The sequence below is a fragment of the Oryctolagus cuniculus genome, chromosome 13, assembly GCF_051225735.1.
Source record: "Oryctolagus cuniculus isolate XC-2025 breed Fujian yellow rabbit chromosome 13, ASM5122573v1, whole genome shotgun sequence".
In the NCBI taxonomy this organism is placed as follows: Eukaryota; Metazoa; Chordata; class Mammalia; order Lagomorpha; family Leporidae; genus Oryctolagus; species Oryctolagus cuniculus.
In genome coordinates this window covers 99906-116366 of record NC_142879.1, presented here as the reverse complement: position 1 = coordinate 116366, position 16461 = coordinate 99906, and the positions used below count along the sequence as shown (strand labels likewise).

At 53.8% G+C, this 16461-nt stretch overlaps 1 protein-coding gene across 4 annotated transcripts in view; it reads left to right on the top strand.

The window, feature by feature from the left end:
* Positions 1-12571: 12571 nt before the first annotated feature.
* The window catches only part of STX6 (syntaxin 6), a 59130-nt gene continuing 55240 nt past the window's right edge, over positions 12572-16461 (top strand). Inside the window, exon 1 of one of the 4 annotated variants that reach the window (XR_011381803.2) lies at positions 12572-12825. Coding sequence is in view for 2 of the 4 variants with exons in the window: in XM_051841021.3 (XP_051696981.1) it covers positions 12791-12825 (35 nt within the window). In the remaining 2 variants the exon portion in view is untranslated. The remainder of the gene's footprint in view (positions 12826-16461) is intronic. The other 3 variants (XM_051841021.3, XM_089311950.1, XM_051841020.3) reach the window with 3 other exon arrangements.

Below are 16461 nucleotides of genomic sequence, written 5' to 3'. Positions count from 1 at the left end.
GAGGGCCGAGCAGACGAAAGAACAGCGCAGGGTCCTGTGTTGCTCCTCCACGAAGAGGGGGGGTGCCGTGACTCGGATATGAAGCCTAGGCAGGGCTTAGTGTCGTTCCTCCACGAAGAGGGGGAGCGACAGTCACCCGTGTCAGTACTGTGTGTGAGGACACCAGGTTCTGTCAGCCATGTCTGGGCTGTGTGAGGACACCAGGTTCTGTCCCACGTGTCAGGGTTGTATGAGGACACCAGGTTCTGTCATCCGTGTCAGGGCTGTGTGAGGACACCAGGTTCAGTCCCCCGTGTCAAGGCTGTATGTGAGGACACCAGGTTCTGTCCCCCGTGTCAGGGCTGTGTGAGGACACCAGGTTCTGTCACCCGTGTCAAGGCTGTGTGAGGACACCAGGTTCAGCCCCCCGTGTCTGGGCTGTGTGAGGACACCAGGTTCTGTCCCACGTGTCAGAGCTGTGTGTGAGGACACCAGGTTCTGTCCCCCGTGTCAGGGCTGTGTGTGAGGACACCAAGCTTTGTCCCCCGTGTCAGGGCTGTGTGAGGACACCAGGTTCTGTCCCCCATGTCAAGGCTGTGTGAGGACACCAGGTTCAGCCCCCCGTGTCTGGGCTGTGTGAGGACACCAGGTTCTGTCCCCCGTGTCAGGGCTGTGTGAGGACACCAGGTTCTGTCCCCCATGTCAAGGCTGTGTGAGGACACCAGGTTCAGCCCCCTGTGTCTGGGCTGTGTGAGGACACCAGGTTCTGTCCCCCGTGTCAGGGTTGTGTGAGGACACCAGGTTCAGTCCCCTGTGTCAAGGCTGTGTGAGGACACCAGGTTCTGTCCCCCGTGTCAGGGCTGTGTGAGGACACCAGGTTCTGTCACCTGTGTCAAGGCTGTGTGAGGACACCAGGTTCAGCCCCCTGTGTCTGGGCTGTGTGAGGACACCAGGTTCTGTCCCACGTGTCAGAGCTGTGTGTGAGGACACCAGGTTCTGTCCCCCGTGTCAGGGCTGTGTGTGAGGACACCAAGCTTTGTCCCCCGTGTCAGGGCTGTGTGAGGACACCAGGTTCTGTCCCCCATGTCAAGGCTGTGTGAGGACACCAGGTTCAGCCCCCCGTGTCTGGGCTGTGTGAGGACACCAGGTTCTGTCCCCCGTGTCAAGGCTGTATGTGAGGACACCAGGTTCTGTCACCCGTGTCAGGGGTGTGTGAGGACACCAGGTTCTGTCCCCCATGTCAGGGCTGTGTGAGGACACCAGGTTCTGTCACCCGTGTCAGGGCTGTGTGAGGACACCAGGTTCAGCCCCCCGTGTCTGGGCTGTGTGAGGACACCAGGTTCTGTCCCACGTGTCAGAGCTGTGTGTGAGGACACCAGGTTCTGTCCCCCGTGTCAGGGCTGTGTGTGAGGACACCAAGCTTTGTCCCCCGTGTCAGGGCTGTGTGAGGACACCAGGTTCTGTCCCCCATGTCAAGGCTGTGTGAGGACACCAGGTTCAGCCCCCCGTGTCTGGGCTGTGTGAGGACACCAGGTTCTGTCACCCGTGTCAGGGCTGTATGAGGACACCATGTTCTGTCACCCATGTTAGAGTTGTGTGATGACACCAGGTTCTGTCACCCGTGTCAGGGGTGTGTGAGGACACCAGGTTCTGTCAAAACCATGTCAGGGCTGTGTGAGGACACCAAGCTCTGTCCCCCATGTCAGGGCTGTGTGAGGACACCAGGTTCTGTCCCCCACGTCAGGGCCGTGTGTCCTCCCCCAGATTCTGTCCCCCTTGTTAGGGCTGTGTGACCCCCCCAGGTCTGTCCCCCGTGTCAGGGCTATGTGAGGACACCAGATTCTGTCCCCCATGTCAGGGCTGTTTGAGGACACCAGGTTCTGTCACCCATGTCAGGGCTGTGTGTCCTCCCCCAGATTCTGTCCCCCTTGTTAGGGCTGTGTGACCCCCCCAGGTCTGTCCCCCATGTCAGAGCTGTGTGAGGACACCAGATTCTGTCCCCCATGTCAGGGCTGTTTGAGGACACCAGGTTCTGTCACCCATGTCAGGGCTGTGTGTCCTCCCCCAGATTCTGTCCCCCTTGTTAGGGCTGTGTGACCCCCCCAGGTCTGTCCCCCGTGTCAAGGCTGTGTGAGTACATCAGGTTCTGTCCCCCATGTCAGGGCTGTTTGAGGACACCAGGTTCTGTCACCCCTGTCAGGGCTGTGCGAAGATACCCAAGTTCTATTGCCGGTGTCAGACCCCTGCTCCCAGCCTTATGTGACTTCCTGATATTCCTTTCTCCTTATCTATAACCAGAGAGCCTTTGAAAAAATCAGATTCAATGAGTGAGCCCTGGGTTGGCATCTGCCATTAAATCTGTCTTTACTTTTATTTCTCCATAGCTGCTTTGAAAGAATTGATAACATGAAATTTTTTTCGAGAACTGACCTGCCCAAGGCCAGGAGGGCCTTCTTAGCTCTGCCCTGTTAGGCCTCCAGGGGCATCTTTGGCTGATTGGACCACTTCTGTGAAACCAGTGTAGGCCCCTGATTCTGCTGTCCCTGGAAGTTAACGGTAATTGCCCCAGACCACAGGCCGCAGCGAGCAAGGCAGCAGCTGGTTCCCTAGGCTTGGACATCATGAGGCCCCCAGTGTGGAGGCCTCTGAGGTTGCTGCGAGTGTCTCCCCTACAAAAGTCCTGGTGCTCAATCAACAGGACCTGGTCTGTCACAGAGCCAGTGGCCCATTGTCCCACCCACTTCTGCACAATAAGGCACTTAGGAAGGGGACTTAGCTGTTTTCCTTTGTGTGCTTCTTGCACAAGGAGCTTGGCACACAGGAAGGCTTGAAAATACAGCAGAAACGATTTGTTTCCTCGCTTTGGGATAATGAGATATGCTGAAGACAATATTTCTATTTAACCTGAAACTTATACCTTAAAAAATATTTCTCACCGAAGGGAAGGAAGGCTGATGAAATCGGAGCACCTGAAATCCAATTTACATCCAACCTGGATTTTGCAAAAGGCGGCTGCTTTAATTTGCAGCTGGTCTTGAAATAATTCTCTCCACATTTGGCAAGTTTTGTGGCTCCCCTGAAGGCATGCAGCTACTTAACGATGGAGGCAGAAAGAGGACAAATTTGTACGATTGGCTTGTAGAATTAACAAACATGCACACTTCTAGTTCCCAAGCACACACCAAACAAAGCAGAGAGTCTGCCTCGCAGAGTCCAAGGATGCTGAGAGAAAGGGAGGAAGGCAGACGGCATAAATTAAGCAAAATGCATTTCTCTTTAAGTGCAGTGGGGGAAAATAAAGCTGCAAAGAGGAGTGGGCATCACAGTCACAGGCAGAAAGACCACTTAGGAGAGGCCTCCCTGAGGGTGACTTCTGAGCAGACAGTGTGCAGATGTCTGGGGACAGCAGGAGGGACCATGCAAATGTGCTGAAGAAGACCATCCTGAAGTGATGGAGTAGGAAGGGAGCTCACCACTCCAGTCTAGGAGAAGATAATTTTAAAAAATGGAGAGAGAGGCCGGCGCCATGGCTCACTTGGTTAATCCTCGGCCTGCGGCACCGGCATCCCTTGTGGGCGCTGGGTTCTAGTCCCAGTTGGGGTGGTGGTTCTGCCCCGGTTGCTCCTCTTCCAGTCCAGCTCTCTGCTGTGGCCCGCGAGGGCAGTGGAGGATGGCCCAAGTGCTTGGGCCCTGCACCCCATGGGAGACCAGGAGAAGCACCTGGCTCCTGGCTTCGGATCAGCACAGCGCCGGCCATAGTGGCCATTTGGGGAGTGAACCAATGGAAGGAAGACCTTTCTCTCTCTCTCTCTCTCTCTCTCTCTCTATATATATATATATATGTGTGTGTGTGTGTGTGTGTGTGTGTGTATCTACCTGTCAAATAAATAAAAAAATAGAGAGCAGTCTCAAGGAAGAGTTAGGGAGAAAGTGGCAGAGAAAACTCCACGCAAATTAGAGGGACACAGTGGACCTATGTGGAGGGTATGGGCACACAACTCAGGACGCTCCACCAGCTCTGGAGAGAGGTAGGAGCAGAATGCAGCAGCCCAAGCCACTGGCAATAAAGCTGCAGGAAAAGCCAGGAAGGAAGCCCTGTGGGAGACAGGGCACCTGCAGAACTACAGGAGGGAAGAGGCTGGGGCATTTCTCTTTCCCCAGTCACCCGGCAACAGTGTCTTGTAACATGCTGATACAGAGTGGGTGCCGTTTTGGACATGTGTAACAGCTGCGCCAACTCATGTCCTTGTCTGTGCATAGCAGAGACGTGTGCGTTTGGAGGGGAGAACTGACTGGGTGCTGGTGACTGTGGGAGGCTTGTGTGCTGGGACTGGAAGAACACTGAAGCTGCATGGGAGGACTCAGGGTGTGGCTGGGACTTCAGGCTGTCACTGTGGGAGGCTCCACACGCTCAGGGCACCATGGTTTCCTGGTGAGGGACACTGCTGGGGAACCTGCTTACACCAAGGACTGCACAGATCCTTTGTGTGGTGGTCCTTATGGAAGTAAGGACGAATATTATACCCACTGTGTCTAGTGCCCAGGCACTAGTGTCCTTTGAGGACAGGAAATAAGCTGAGTCTACACCAACAGAAGAAATCTCCCCACTGGATAAAAAAAAAAAAAAAAAGATTTACCACATCCAACCTGGGTGTCTCCTTGGACACTCCCCCTACCCTGCAGCACTGAACAGAGCTCCCTGGCCACACCCAGCACACACCTCTAGGCATTCCCTGAAAGCAGACACTCCACTAATCCACACATAGTCCAAGGATACAAGCCACCACAGCAAAGAAGAAGAAGAGGAAGAGGAAGAAGAAGAAAGCAATAAGTATCTCTGTTAGGTAGGAAGTCAGATATGAGCTTATATGTGTGTGACAAAGGCCTAAAGAGTTGACATCTATGCATCTCAAAGTCATCCTGATAATGTTTCAGGGGCAGTCCAGTATCTGCATCCTGCCCTACCCTCTTCTACCTGATAACCTGGAGGGGGGGGACTCCACCCCTTCTGCCTGATAATCTTCCAGATGCAGCCCAGTATCTGCATTTCAAATCCCAATCCTCCAGGGGGTCTTGCTCACCCTTCCTCTAAACCCAGGGCGGAGCCAGCTAGGCTTCCTCCTGTCTGATACCTTCAGGGGAAAACTCAGATAGGAGCTTCTTAGTATTTACATCCATAAAACCCTTTGTTTCAGGAGGAGACGTGTGAAGACAGAGACCCATCTCCTTAAAAACCCCTGGCCTCAACTGGACTGTGCGCTCAGCCTTCTGCCTCCATGCTGAGCTGCCCGCCTGGTCTGGCCAGGTGTACTCTCTCCACTCAACCATGTAACCACGCTCTCCCCTAGTCCGAGCGAGTGGGAACTCTCTCTCAGGTTCTGTCTGGAGGTGCCCATCTGTTTTTATGGATGTCCCTTCCCTAATAAACCTTGCTATTTTACTTTCCACTACTCTCTGTCTCACACCTGAATTCTTTCTTGTGCAAAGACAAGAACCCTGCCATTCACCGGTATCATTTCACAAATGCCAAATGACAAATGCACAAATTCAAGAAACAAGAATGATGCCCTCAAAACAAGCAACATGATGCTGCAAAAGAATACGACACTTCAATACTAGATTGTGAAGATGAAGAGTTTGAATAAATGCAAGAAATGGAATTTTAAAAATTGGTCATAAGATTATATAGAAGTAATCAGAAGCAAATGCATGAACTAATGAAATCTGTACATAACTTGAAAGAAAATTTCTCCCATGAAATTGAGACCTTAAAGAGAAAGCAACACATGCAGTAGAACAAATAAAAAATGCAGTGGAGATCCTTAACAACAGAATCAGTGAAGCAGAAGAAAAAAATATCCAACTTGGAAGACAAAGCACAGGAAATTATACAAAAAACAAGCAGAGAAAATTAGAAAACTAAAAAACTGTCACTCCCCCACTCGAGGAGGAACGACACCGTCCTGGGTTAGCTGCCGTCCCCCCCTCCACCGCCTCCGCGGAGGGGCGGCACCCCCGCCGCTTTCCCTGCTTCCGCGGAGGAGCGGCACACCACCGGCCAGCTCTCTCAGGGGTTGCTCAGATGTTCCTCAGATGTTCCCAGTGCATGTTGTTTCTTTCCTCCTTTGTAGTCCTCTTCCACCAATCTGTGCTCTGCTGCCCACACGCCGAGCACGCTGCTCTCCTCCAATCAGGAGCAGGATCAGCTCCTGCAGCTTATCAGTCGAATAGGTGAGGCAGCTGTGTAGAAGTTGTTTACTCCTTCTCAGCGCCATATGGTGGAGATCAGATGCATAGAATTAGTCTTAGTTCCAGTAATTTAGTCTAGTCTCAGTTGCTCCCCACAAAAAACACTGTTGGGAATCTACAGGATACTATCAAACAACCCAACATATGGGTTCTAAGAGTTCCTGGAGACATGGTAAGAGAGAAAGAATTAGAAGGCTTTTTTAGTGAAATAATAACAGAAAACTTCCATAATTTGGAGAAAGAAAGGGACATCCAAGTACAGGAAGCACGTAGAACTACTACTAGATATGACCAGAAAAGATCTGCACCACAACACATTGTAATCAAACTCACCACAGTAAAACATAAAGAAAACATTCTAAAAAGTGCACAAGAGAAAGGCCAGATTACCTTCAGAAGATGTCCGATTAGACTCACAGAGGACTTCATATCACAAACCCTACAGGCTAGGAGAGAATGGTGAGATATATTCCAAGGTTAAGAGAAAAAAACTGTCAAGCCAGAATACTGTACTCTGCAAAGCTCTCATTTATGAATGAAGGTGAAGTAAAGATCTTCCACAACAAACAGAAATTTAAAGAATTTGTCACCACCTGTCCAGCTTTCCAAAAGATGCTTAAAGGATGTGCTGCACACAGAAACAAGGTCATCACTACAAAAGAAGGTAAAGGAAGAAGATTATCCAGTAAAAATACAAAGGAAATCCAAAGTAAAAAATAGGAATATTTATGGAAAAATGACAGGGCAAAGTAGTTACTTATCAATAGTCACTTTGAATGTAAATGATCTCAACTCTCCAGTTAAAAGACACCATTTCATGATAAAACTCTAAGCAAACTGGGGACAGAGGGAACATTCTTCAACACACTCAAGTCAATTTATGACAAACCCATGGCCAGTGTTCTATTGAATGGGGAAAAGTTGAAAGCATTCCCACTAAATCCAGAACCAGACAAGGATGCTCACTCTCACCATTGCTATTGAATATAGTCCTGGAAGCTTTGGCCAGAGTCATTAGGCAACAAAAATAAACCAAAGGGATAAACTTGGGAAAGAGGAAGTCAAACTACCCCTATTTAAAGTTGACATTATTCTATATACAGGGTAGCCAAAAGACTCCACCGATAGATATTGGAACTCATAGAAGAGTTTGGTGAAGTCACAGGATATAAAATCAATACACAAAAATCAACAGCCTTTGTAAATTTGGACAATGCTATGGCTGAGAAAGAACTCCCACTTCTAATAGCTACAAAAAATGCCTTGGAATAAATCTAACCAAGGATGTCAAAGATCTTTATGATTAGAATTACAAAAAATAAAGAAAGAAATAGAAGAAGATACAAAAAATGGAAAATTTTTCCATGTTCATGGATTGGAAGAATCAATATCATCAAAATGTTCATACTTCCAACAGCAATTTACAGACTCAATGCAATACCAATCAAAATGCCAAAGACATTCTTCTTAGATATAGAAAAATGATGCTGAAATTCATATGGAATCACAGGAGATCCTGAATAGCTAAGGCAATGTTATACCACAAAAACAAAGCCAGAGGCATCACAATACCAGATTTCAAGACACACTACAAGGCAGTTTTAATCAAAACAGGCTGGTTCTTGTATAACAACACATGGATAGACCAATGGAACGGAACAGAAACACCAGAAATCAATCCACGCTTCTATAACCACCTTACCTTTGACAAAGGAGCTAAACCAGTCCCTGGAGCAAGGACAGTCTCTTCAAAATGGTGCTGGGAAAACTGGGCTTCCATGTGCTGAAGTATGAAGCAAGACCCCACCTTACACCTTACACAAAAATCCACTCAACATGGATCAAAGACCTAAATCTATGACCTGATAACATCAAATTCTTGGAGAACACTGGGGAAACTCTGCAAGGCACTGGCATAGGCAAAGAGTTCTTGGAAAAGACCCCAGAAGCACAGGCAGTCAAAGCCAAAATTGAGAAATGGGATTACATCAAATTGAAAAGCTTCTGCACTGCAAAAGAAACATTTAGCAAAGTGAAGATGCAAACAACAGAACGGGAGAAATTATCTGCAAACTATGCAACTGATAAAGGATTAATAACCAGAATATAGAAAGAGATCAAGAAACTCAGCAACAAGAAAACAAACAACCCAGTGGAGAAATGGGCAAAAGACTTCAACAGGCATTTTTCAAAAGAGGAAATCCAAATGGCCAACAGACACATGAAGAGATGCTCAGGATCACTAGCCATCAGGGAAATGCCAATCAAAACCACAATGAGGTTTCAGCTCACCCCAGTTAGAATGGCTTTCACACAGCAATCAACTAACAACAAATGCTGTGAGGATGTGGGGAGAAAGGTTCCCTAATCCACTGTTGGTGGGAATGTAAACTGGGAAGCCAGTGTGGAAGACAGTATGGAGACACCTCAGAAACCTGAATACAGACCTGCCATACGCCCCTGCCATCCCACTCCTGGGAATTTACCCGAGGGAAATGAAATCAGCATATGAAGAGTTATCTGCACCCCCATGTTTACTGCAGCTCAATTCACAGTAGCCAGGACATGGAATCAGCCCAAATGCCCATCAACTGAAGACTGGATAAAGAAATTATGGGATATGTACACCATGGAATACTACACAGCAATAAAAAAAAAGAAATTCTCTTATTTCCACAATTGGATAAAACTGGAAACCATCACACTTAGTGAAATAAGCCAGTCCCAAAGGGACAAATACCATATGTCCTCCCTGACCTGTGTTAACAGAGCACCTAAAAGGTGATCTGTAGAAGTGAAACTGACACTTTGAGAAGCAATGACTTGAACAGCCCTTGTCTTGACTGTTTGGGAACAGAATTTATTTATTTATTTATTTATTTATTTATTTATTTATTTGAAAGTCAGAGTTACACAGAGTGAGGAGAGGCAGAGAGAGAGAGAGAGAGAGAGAGAGAGAGAGAGAGATCTTCCATCTGCTGGTTTACTCCCCAATTGGCTGCAACAGCCGGAGCTGCACCGATCCAAAGCCAGGAGCCAGGAGTTTCCTCTGGGTCTCCCACGTGGGTGCAAGGACCCAAGGACTTGGGCCATCTTCTACTGCTTTCCCAGGCCACAGCAGAGAGCAGGATCAGAAGTGGAGCATCTTAGACTTGAACCAGTGCCCATATGGGATGCAAACACTACAGGTGGCAGCTTTACCCACTATGCTACAGGGCTGGCCCCAATGCTATCTTTTTAAAATGTTTATTTATTTGAAAGAGTTAGGAGAGAGAGAAAAGTCTTCCATCTGCTGGTTCATTCCCCAGATGGCCACAATGGCCAGGGCTGGGCCACGTTGAAGCCCTAACCCGCGTGGGAGACCAGGAGGAAGCACCTGGCTCTTGGCTTCGGATCGGCGTAGCTCCAGCTGTAGGAGCCATTTGGGGGGTGAACTAATGGAAGGAAGACCTTTCTCTCTGTCTCTCTTTCACTAACTCTGTCAAATAAATAAAAAAAAGAAAAAAGAAAAAGAAAACAACAGCAATAGGACATAATCAGTGTTGGCATGGATGTGGAGGAGTTGGAGCTCATGGCCTTGGCTGGTGAGCGGCTACCATGCGGGCCGGCTGGCCGGCCTTTGTTTGGAATGTGAGAAATGGCATTGCGGGGCCAGCACTGTGGTGCAATGGGTTAGGCTGCAGCTTACAATGCCGGCCTCCCAAGTGCCGGCTTCTCCGCTTCCAATCCAGCTCCTGTTGATGCGCCTGGGAAAACAGCAGAAGACGGCTGTTGTGTTCCGGATCGCCCAGATAGAAAGAACCAGCAAGACTCACTGAAATGCAAAGAACAAAAGGACCAGCATGCTGGGGCCCTGGCCTCCTGTGCAACGCAGCGCTGGGAGACCAAGACCCCTTCCTCTTTATTCCCTGGGTTTTTACAGTTGCTGGGCAAACAAGTATTACCTCCGCATTCCTTCTTTCCTCATGTGGCTGTACATCGAGCCCCCACCCCCCACCCTGCATTGGTTGCCCTCACCTGGTCCTGCAGGATCACGGACTGCCCGGGGCCAGGTTTCATATTCTGGTACCAGGCACATCCTGGGCCTAGCCAGTTTCTTTGTCTTGTGAGAAGCCTGTCACGGCGTGGCTCTGGCTTCTCACAATGGCCACGTATGTGGGTCCCTGCTACCCACATGGGAGGCCCAGATGGAGCTCCAGGCTTCTGGCTTCAATCTGGCCCAGTACCAGCTGTTGAAGCCATTTGAGGAGCTAACCAGTGGATGGATGATTCTCTCCTTTTCAAATAAATAAAAAGCCATTTCCTGAACTCACTTCCGGGACCCCAAGTTAGAGTGTTTGAGGTGTGGCTCAAGAAGTTGTCATTTAGAAAACTGGAGTTAGCACATGACCTGGCAGCCACAGCTCTGTGTTCGCAACCACAAGAACTGGCAGCAGACACTGGCACACTCACGCTTACAGCATATTATTCAAGGCAGCCATCGAGCGTCCACTGACTGCGCAGCCACCAAAATGCAACACCAGGGGAACTCTGCGAACACTATGCTAAGTGAAATGCACAGATCATAAAAAGACAGAGCCTACATGGGGTTCCTAGAGCAGCAATTCCTAGAGACAGAGAGCGTTGCTCCTGGGACTGGGGCAGGGTTGAGACAGCTGCAGGAGAGGAGTGGCCTAAACTCCACTGGGTTGTGCACTCACGACTGAAGCAGAGATCTTTCAGTTCTAAGGTGCTTAATGTGTTCCACAGCAGGCTTTCCCACACTTGATCCAGGTGATCCTCAGAGGGGCAGGCTGGCCGTGCTGTGTTCCTGGTGGAGTGGGGGCCGCTCCCTCGGTCCATCCTGGCACCTGCGGTGGGGCGAGGTTTCCTTGTGTCTGTGCGAGTCGCCTTGCAGGACCGAGGAGTCTCCTCCCACCACTGCTCTCCCGGCTGTGAGGCTCACTGGGTGCCTGAGGCGCTTTTGTAAGCACCTCAGGACTCCCAGGAAGGCTTGGAACCCCCAGAGAGGCTCAGAGGTGACAGCCTGGGGAGCTCCGTCATTCAGAGCACTCCCCATCCCTGCGCACTGTACCCCCAAGCACAGTGGACGGCAGCCAGGGGAGGCCGCCATCACCATGCCATCACCATGCCGGCTGACGCTCGCATCTTCTGCTGGTCGGCCCAAGCCTGGCTCAGGACAGGGCCCGCAGCACCTGTCAGACGCCCATCCTGCCCTGCGGATGCCCCAGTCCCCATGGCCTCGGGAGTGTCCAGGTACTTAGCATGGCCCCAGGCCGCCATCCTACTCCTGCTCCAGCCAGACTTGGGGGGCTCCACACCCCAGCCTGCTTCCCCTGTGCCTGCCCCTCCCGGCTTGCACACAGAGCCCCTGTGTCTATGGCAGCCGCCGCCTTCGCTTCGTGCCCTGTGTGCACCTGCCCTCTGCGGGCCTTGGGGGCAAGGAACCAGCCCCCTGCTCCCGTGCCCACGCCTGGTGGCTCTCAGCACTGCTCACACATGGACGGGATGCTTCTGAGAGCGTGGGGAAGGCAGGCGGTGACCACTTCACTACCCAGAACAGGACGGGGAGACAGCACGCTGCCCAAGACCGCACAGGTGAGAAGTGTGTGTGTGGGGGGGAGGGGCTCTGAACTCCACAGGGGAGTCCATCCACGACCACGCGGTTGCTGAACACGCGGACCCCTCCCAGGTCTCCTGCACAACTCCTGCAGCAGCTGTGCGCCGGCCGCACTCCCTGCCTCCTCGGGGTTCTGCGGTCTAACATGCATCTTGATTTACTGCTCAGAGCGGCTCGGAGCGAGAGGCCAAGTGCACAAGTGACCCTGGGCAGGTCACTTGGGGGTGCCAGGGTGACCGCTGCGCGACCCCGGAGAAGCCCATCGGCTGCCCACCCCACTGCTGCCCACGCCGGGGGTCCAGCCCCGAGGAGCGCCGCGCGCCAGGGCAGCTGCGGGGCCGGCGCAGGCCGATGGCAGGTACGAGCAGCTGTACAGCAGGTCTCCGACGAGCACTGAGGCACAGGGAAAGTGAGACGGCTGTACGGAGCACGCAGCCCGCGGAGCCCGAACCAGTGATCTTCCCCCAGGCGCGGACTGCCTGGCCGCAGAGGCCCGCCCCCACCACGCCGAGCCCCGCCCATCACGCCGGGCCTCGCCCATACAGGGCCCCGTCCCCACCACGCCGGGCCCCGCCCATACAGGGCCCCGCCCCACCACGCCGGGCCCCGCCCACGTCTGGGCTCTGCCGCCGGGCCCCGGGGCGCAGTGCGCAGGCCCCGACGGTGAGAGGCGGGACGTGGCCTGTCACGTGGGAGCGGTTGCGGACGCGATTGGCTGCGGCCGAGGGCCCGTGGGCGGAGTCAGGCCGGTGGCTGAGTCGGGTTCTGCCGGTGGCGCCGCCGAGAGCTGGGCCCGCGGCGTCCGGCGCACCCCACGCGCCCCCGGCCTCGCCTGCACCCAGCTCGGGTGCCCTCGCCCCGGCCTCCGCTCGGGCCACAGGCCGGGCACGGCCGCTGCAGGAGCCGGTGGGCGCGCAGGGGCGAGGCGGCCGGGCGGACGCCATGTCCATGGAGGACCCCTTCTTTGTGGTGAAAGGGTGAGTGTGGTCGGCGCTGTGGCCAAGGCGCGGCGGGTGGGCGCCGCCGGGCTGCGGGAGGGAGCGGCGCGCGAGTGCGGCCGGCGGGGTGCTCGGCGGGGGCTCGACGCGGTCCCGGCCAGCCCCTCGCTCGCCTCCCGCGGGGTGACAGGTGTCGGTCGCGGCTGCTGCCTGGCTCGGACGCCACGCCGTGTGCAGGTGGACACTCCGGACGCACGGCGTATCACACCGAAGCAAGGTGGTTCTGAGCCGCAGCTTTTAAAAATCTGGGTTTATTTGAAAGGCGCAGCATCAGAGCGAGCGTCCATCGCCGGCTGGCCCCTCGGATGCCCCCAGAGCAGAGGCCGGGCCGGGCTGCAGCCAGGAGCCCAGCGGGTCTCTGCCGTGAGGGGCGGCCCTCCGCGTCCCGGCTGCGTGGGCAGGAAGCTCCGTGGGGACACCCGCGCCCCGGCTCCTAGTGAGCCGTTTTTAAAAGATTTATTTATGTATGTGAGAGGTAGAGTTACAGAGAGAGGGAGACACACACACACACACACACAGGGAGAGGGAGAGAGAGAGAGAGGGAGGGAGGGAGGGAGACAGACAGACACACACACACACACACACACGGGGGGGGGGGAGACAGACAGACAGACAGACAGACATTCACTCCCCAGATGGCCACAACAGCTGGGCTGTGCCAGGCCAAAGCCAGGAGCTTCTTCCGGGTCTCCCACGCGGGTGCAGGGTTCCAGGCACTTGGTTCATCTACGGCTCTCCCAGGCCACAGCAGGGAGCTGGGTCGGAAGTGGAACAGCCGGGATAGAAGTGGCGCCCCTGTGGGATGCCAGCGTTGCAGGTGGCTTTTACTGGAGTTTAGGAAAACCCTAGATTGCCATGCCGCGTTGACATTTCCTGGATGGGGGTCAGCACAGTCCGTCAGGGCCGTGGGCTTGTCTGACTTTTCCCAGGCGTAGCTCATGTCCTCTAGGTGCTGCCGGAAGAGGACTCAGCGCCTCACCAGCCACGTGGTGTCGGTGTTGGTGGCACCTATTAGGTGCTGATGTGGAAATCAGGGATGCCTAAATTATTGCCTCAGCTCAGGACCTTCTGGTCTAACCTGGGCAACAAATCACCCCCTAAACTAAGTACAGATAACAGGTGGAAGGCCAGAGAAAGGCAACTCCTTAGCAATTCTTAGGATGGAAAAGCTTCTAGGAGTAGAAGTGAGGTTCTTAAAATATTTATTTCCATTTTATTGGATAGACAGCAAGATCTTCCATCCACTGACTCACTCCCCAAATGCCCCCCTACCGCCAAGGCTGAGCTGGGTGCCTGGAACTCCGCCTGAGTCTCCCTGGGCGGCAGGGACCCAGGTGCTGCCTCCTGGTGTGTGCATCTGTGGGACGTGGAGGAGCTGGGCCCAGAGGCAGGCACTCCAGGGATTGCAGGTGTCCCGGGGCAGCTTACCCACTGTGGCAAACACCCACCCTAGCAGTAAGTAGATCTTGACTTAGGTGTTTGCTGGTTTTGATTTGTTTTAAGACGTATTTAGAGACAGAGGTCTTACATCCACTGGTTCACTCACCAGTGGCTGTAACAGCTGGAGCTGAAGCCAGAAGCTTCTTCGGGGTCTCCCACGTGGGTGCAGGGTCCCAAGCACTCGGGCCATCTTCTGTTGCTTTCCCAGGCCCTCAGCAGGGAGCAAGATCAGAAGTGGAGCCCATTTGGTGTGATAGCAGCTTAACCTGATACACCACAGCACCAAACCCTTTAATTAGGTTTTAAAGATGGGCAAAATGTAAATAATTTGGGCCCCTGGATTTTTTTTTGAGTCTCTTTAGTCCATCTTCCTGCTCCAGTCCCTTTGCTCTTCTGTGCTCCGGGGTCTGCTGAGTCTAATGCAGGCCACGTTTATCACTGTTCATTTTCCAGCAGCCACAGAAATGGGCGAAGGAATTTTAATGTCTTTAGTATGTTCAAAGATATGAGGTATTTTAGTTTTCTTTGTGCTAACTCTTTGAAATCTCATGTATATTTTATGCTTACAGCACATTACAATTTGGATGTTAAATTTTCATCAGAGATACTAGACTTGCAGTTAGTTTGTTAAAGTGTTAGTTGGGAAGTAAATCTGCATACCTTAATTGCTCCAAACGTACATAAAAGTTTCCTGGTAACTGAATTGCATCTCAGTTTTTAAATTTAGGTTACTTAGAATCTGACTCTCCAGTTGTGGCTTCTGCGCTGACTCCACTGCCCAACTCCCGCTCCAGCCCCGCTCCAGCCCCACTCCTGCCCCCTGCCCAGCTCCTGCCCCCTGCCCAGCTCTCAGCTCCACCCCCTGCCCAGCTCCTGCCCCCTGCCCAGCTCCCAGCTCCACCCCCTGCCCAGCTCCTGCCCCCTGCCCAGCTCCCAGCTCCACCCCCTGCCCAGCTCCTGCCCCCTGCCCAGCTCCCGCTCCAGCCCCTGCCCAGCTCCTGCCCCCTGCCCAGCTCCCAGCTCCACCCCCTGCCCAGCTCCTGCCCCCTGCCCAGCTCCCGCTCCAGCCCCTGCCCAGCTCCCGCCCCCTGCCCAGCTCCCAGCTCCACCCCCTGCCCAGCTCCTGCCCCCTGCCCAGCTCCCGCTCCAGCCCCTGCCCAGCTCCTGCCCCCTGCCCAGCTCCCAGCTCCACCCCCTGCCCAGCTCCTGCCCCCTGCCCAGCTCCCAGCTCCACCCCCTCCACAGCTCCACCCCCTGCACAGCTCCTGCCCCCTGCCCAGCTCCCAGCTCCACCCCCTGCCCAGCTTCTGCCCCTGCCCAGCTCCTGCTCCAGCCCCTGCACAGCTCCCCCACTCCTGCTCCAGCCCCTGCACGGCTCCCCCACTCCTGCTCCAGCCCCCTGCACGGCTCCCCCACTCCTGCTCCAGCCCCTGCACGGCTCCCCCACTCCTGCTCCAGCCCCTGCACGGCTCCCCCACTCCTGCTCCAGCCCCTGCACAGCTCCCCCACTCCAGCTCCCGGCCCTGCACAGCTCCCCCACTCCGGCTCCGGGCCCAGCAGCAGCAGCCTCAGTGCCTGTCGATGCCTGCAGCCCTGGCGGCCTTGCTGCTCATGCACCGCCCTCCTCAGCTCTCGGGGCTCGGCCCCGGCGTCTCCTCTGCCTCCGGGGATGCTTCCCCTGGCACCGTCATGGTTCCTCTTGCTCTGGCTGCCATCGTGAAGCCGTGCCCTGTGCTGATGGTGGGGGCGTCCTGGGGCGGCAGTAATTGCAGCTGATAGTGAGTGCTGCCGGGTGTCCTGCGCTAAGTCAGCACTTATGGAGTTCCGTGTCATAAGTGCTTCAGCCTCATCGTCAAGATGAGGAGCTGAGCAAGCAGAGAGGTCAGCCTGCTTGCCCAGGGTCATGGGGCTGCCAAGCGGTGGACCCAGGATTCACATCTGAACTTAATCCCACTCCTTCTGTTGCTTCTCCGTTGCGCAGGTACCATAGGGCCAAGTGGCTTTGGCCTGAGGCCAGTAGAGACTTGTAGACCTGGGAAATCCCATGAGGTGGAGTTTGGAATAATAGTGTGTGGTGGCAGTGTGGAGCCCAGTTAGGCTGTGCCTGCAGCAGGCACCCACGTGCCCTGGCACTGGAAGCTCTTTTGTGAGGTGTGATACGGTCAGAAACCCAGA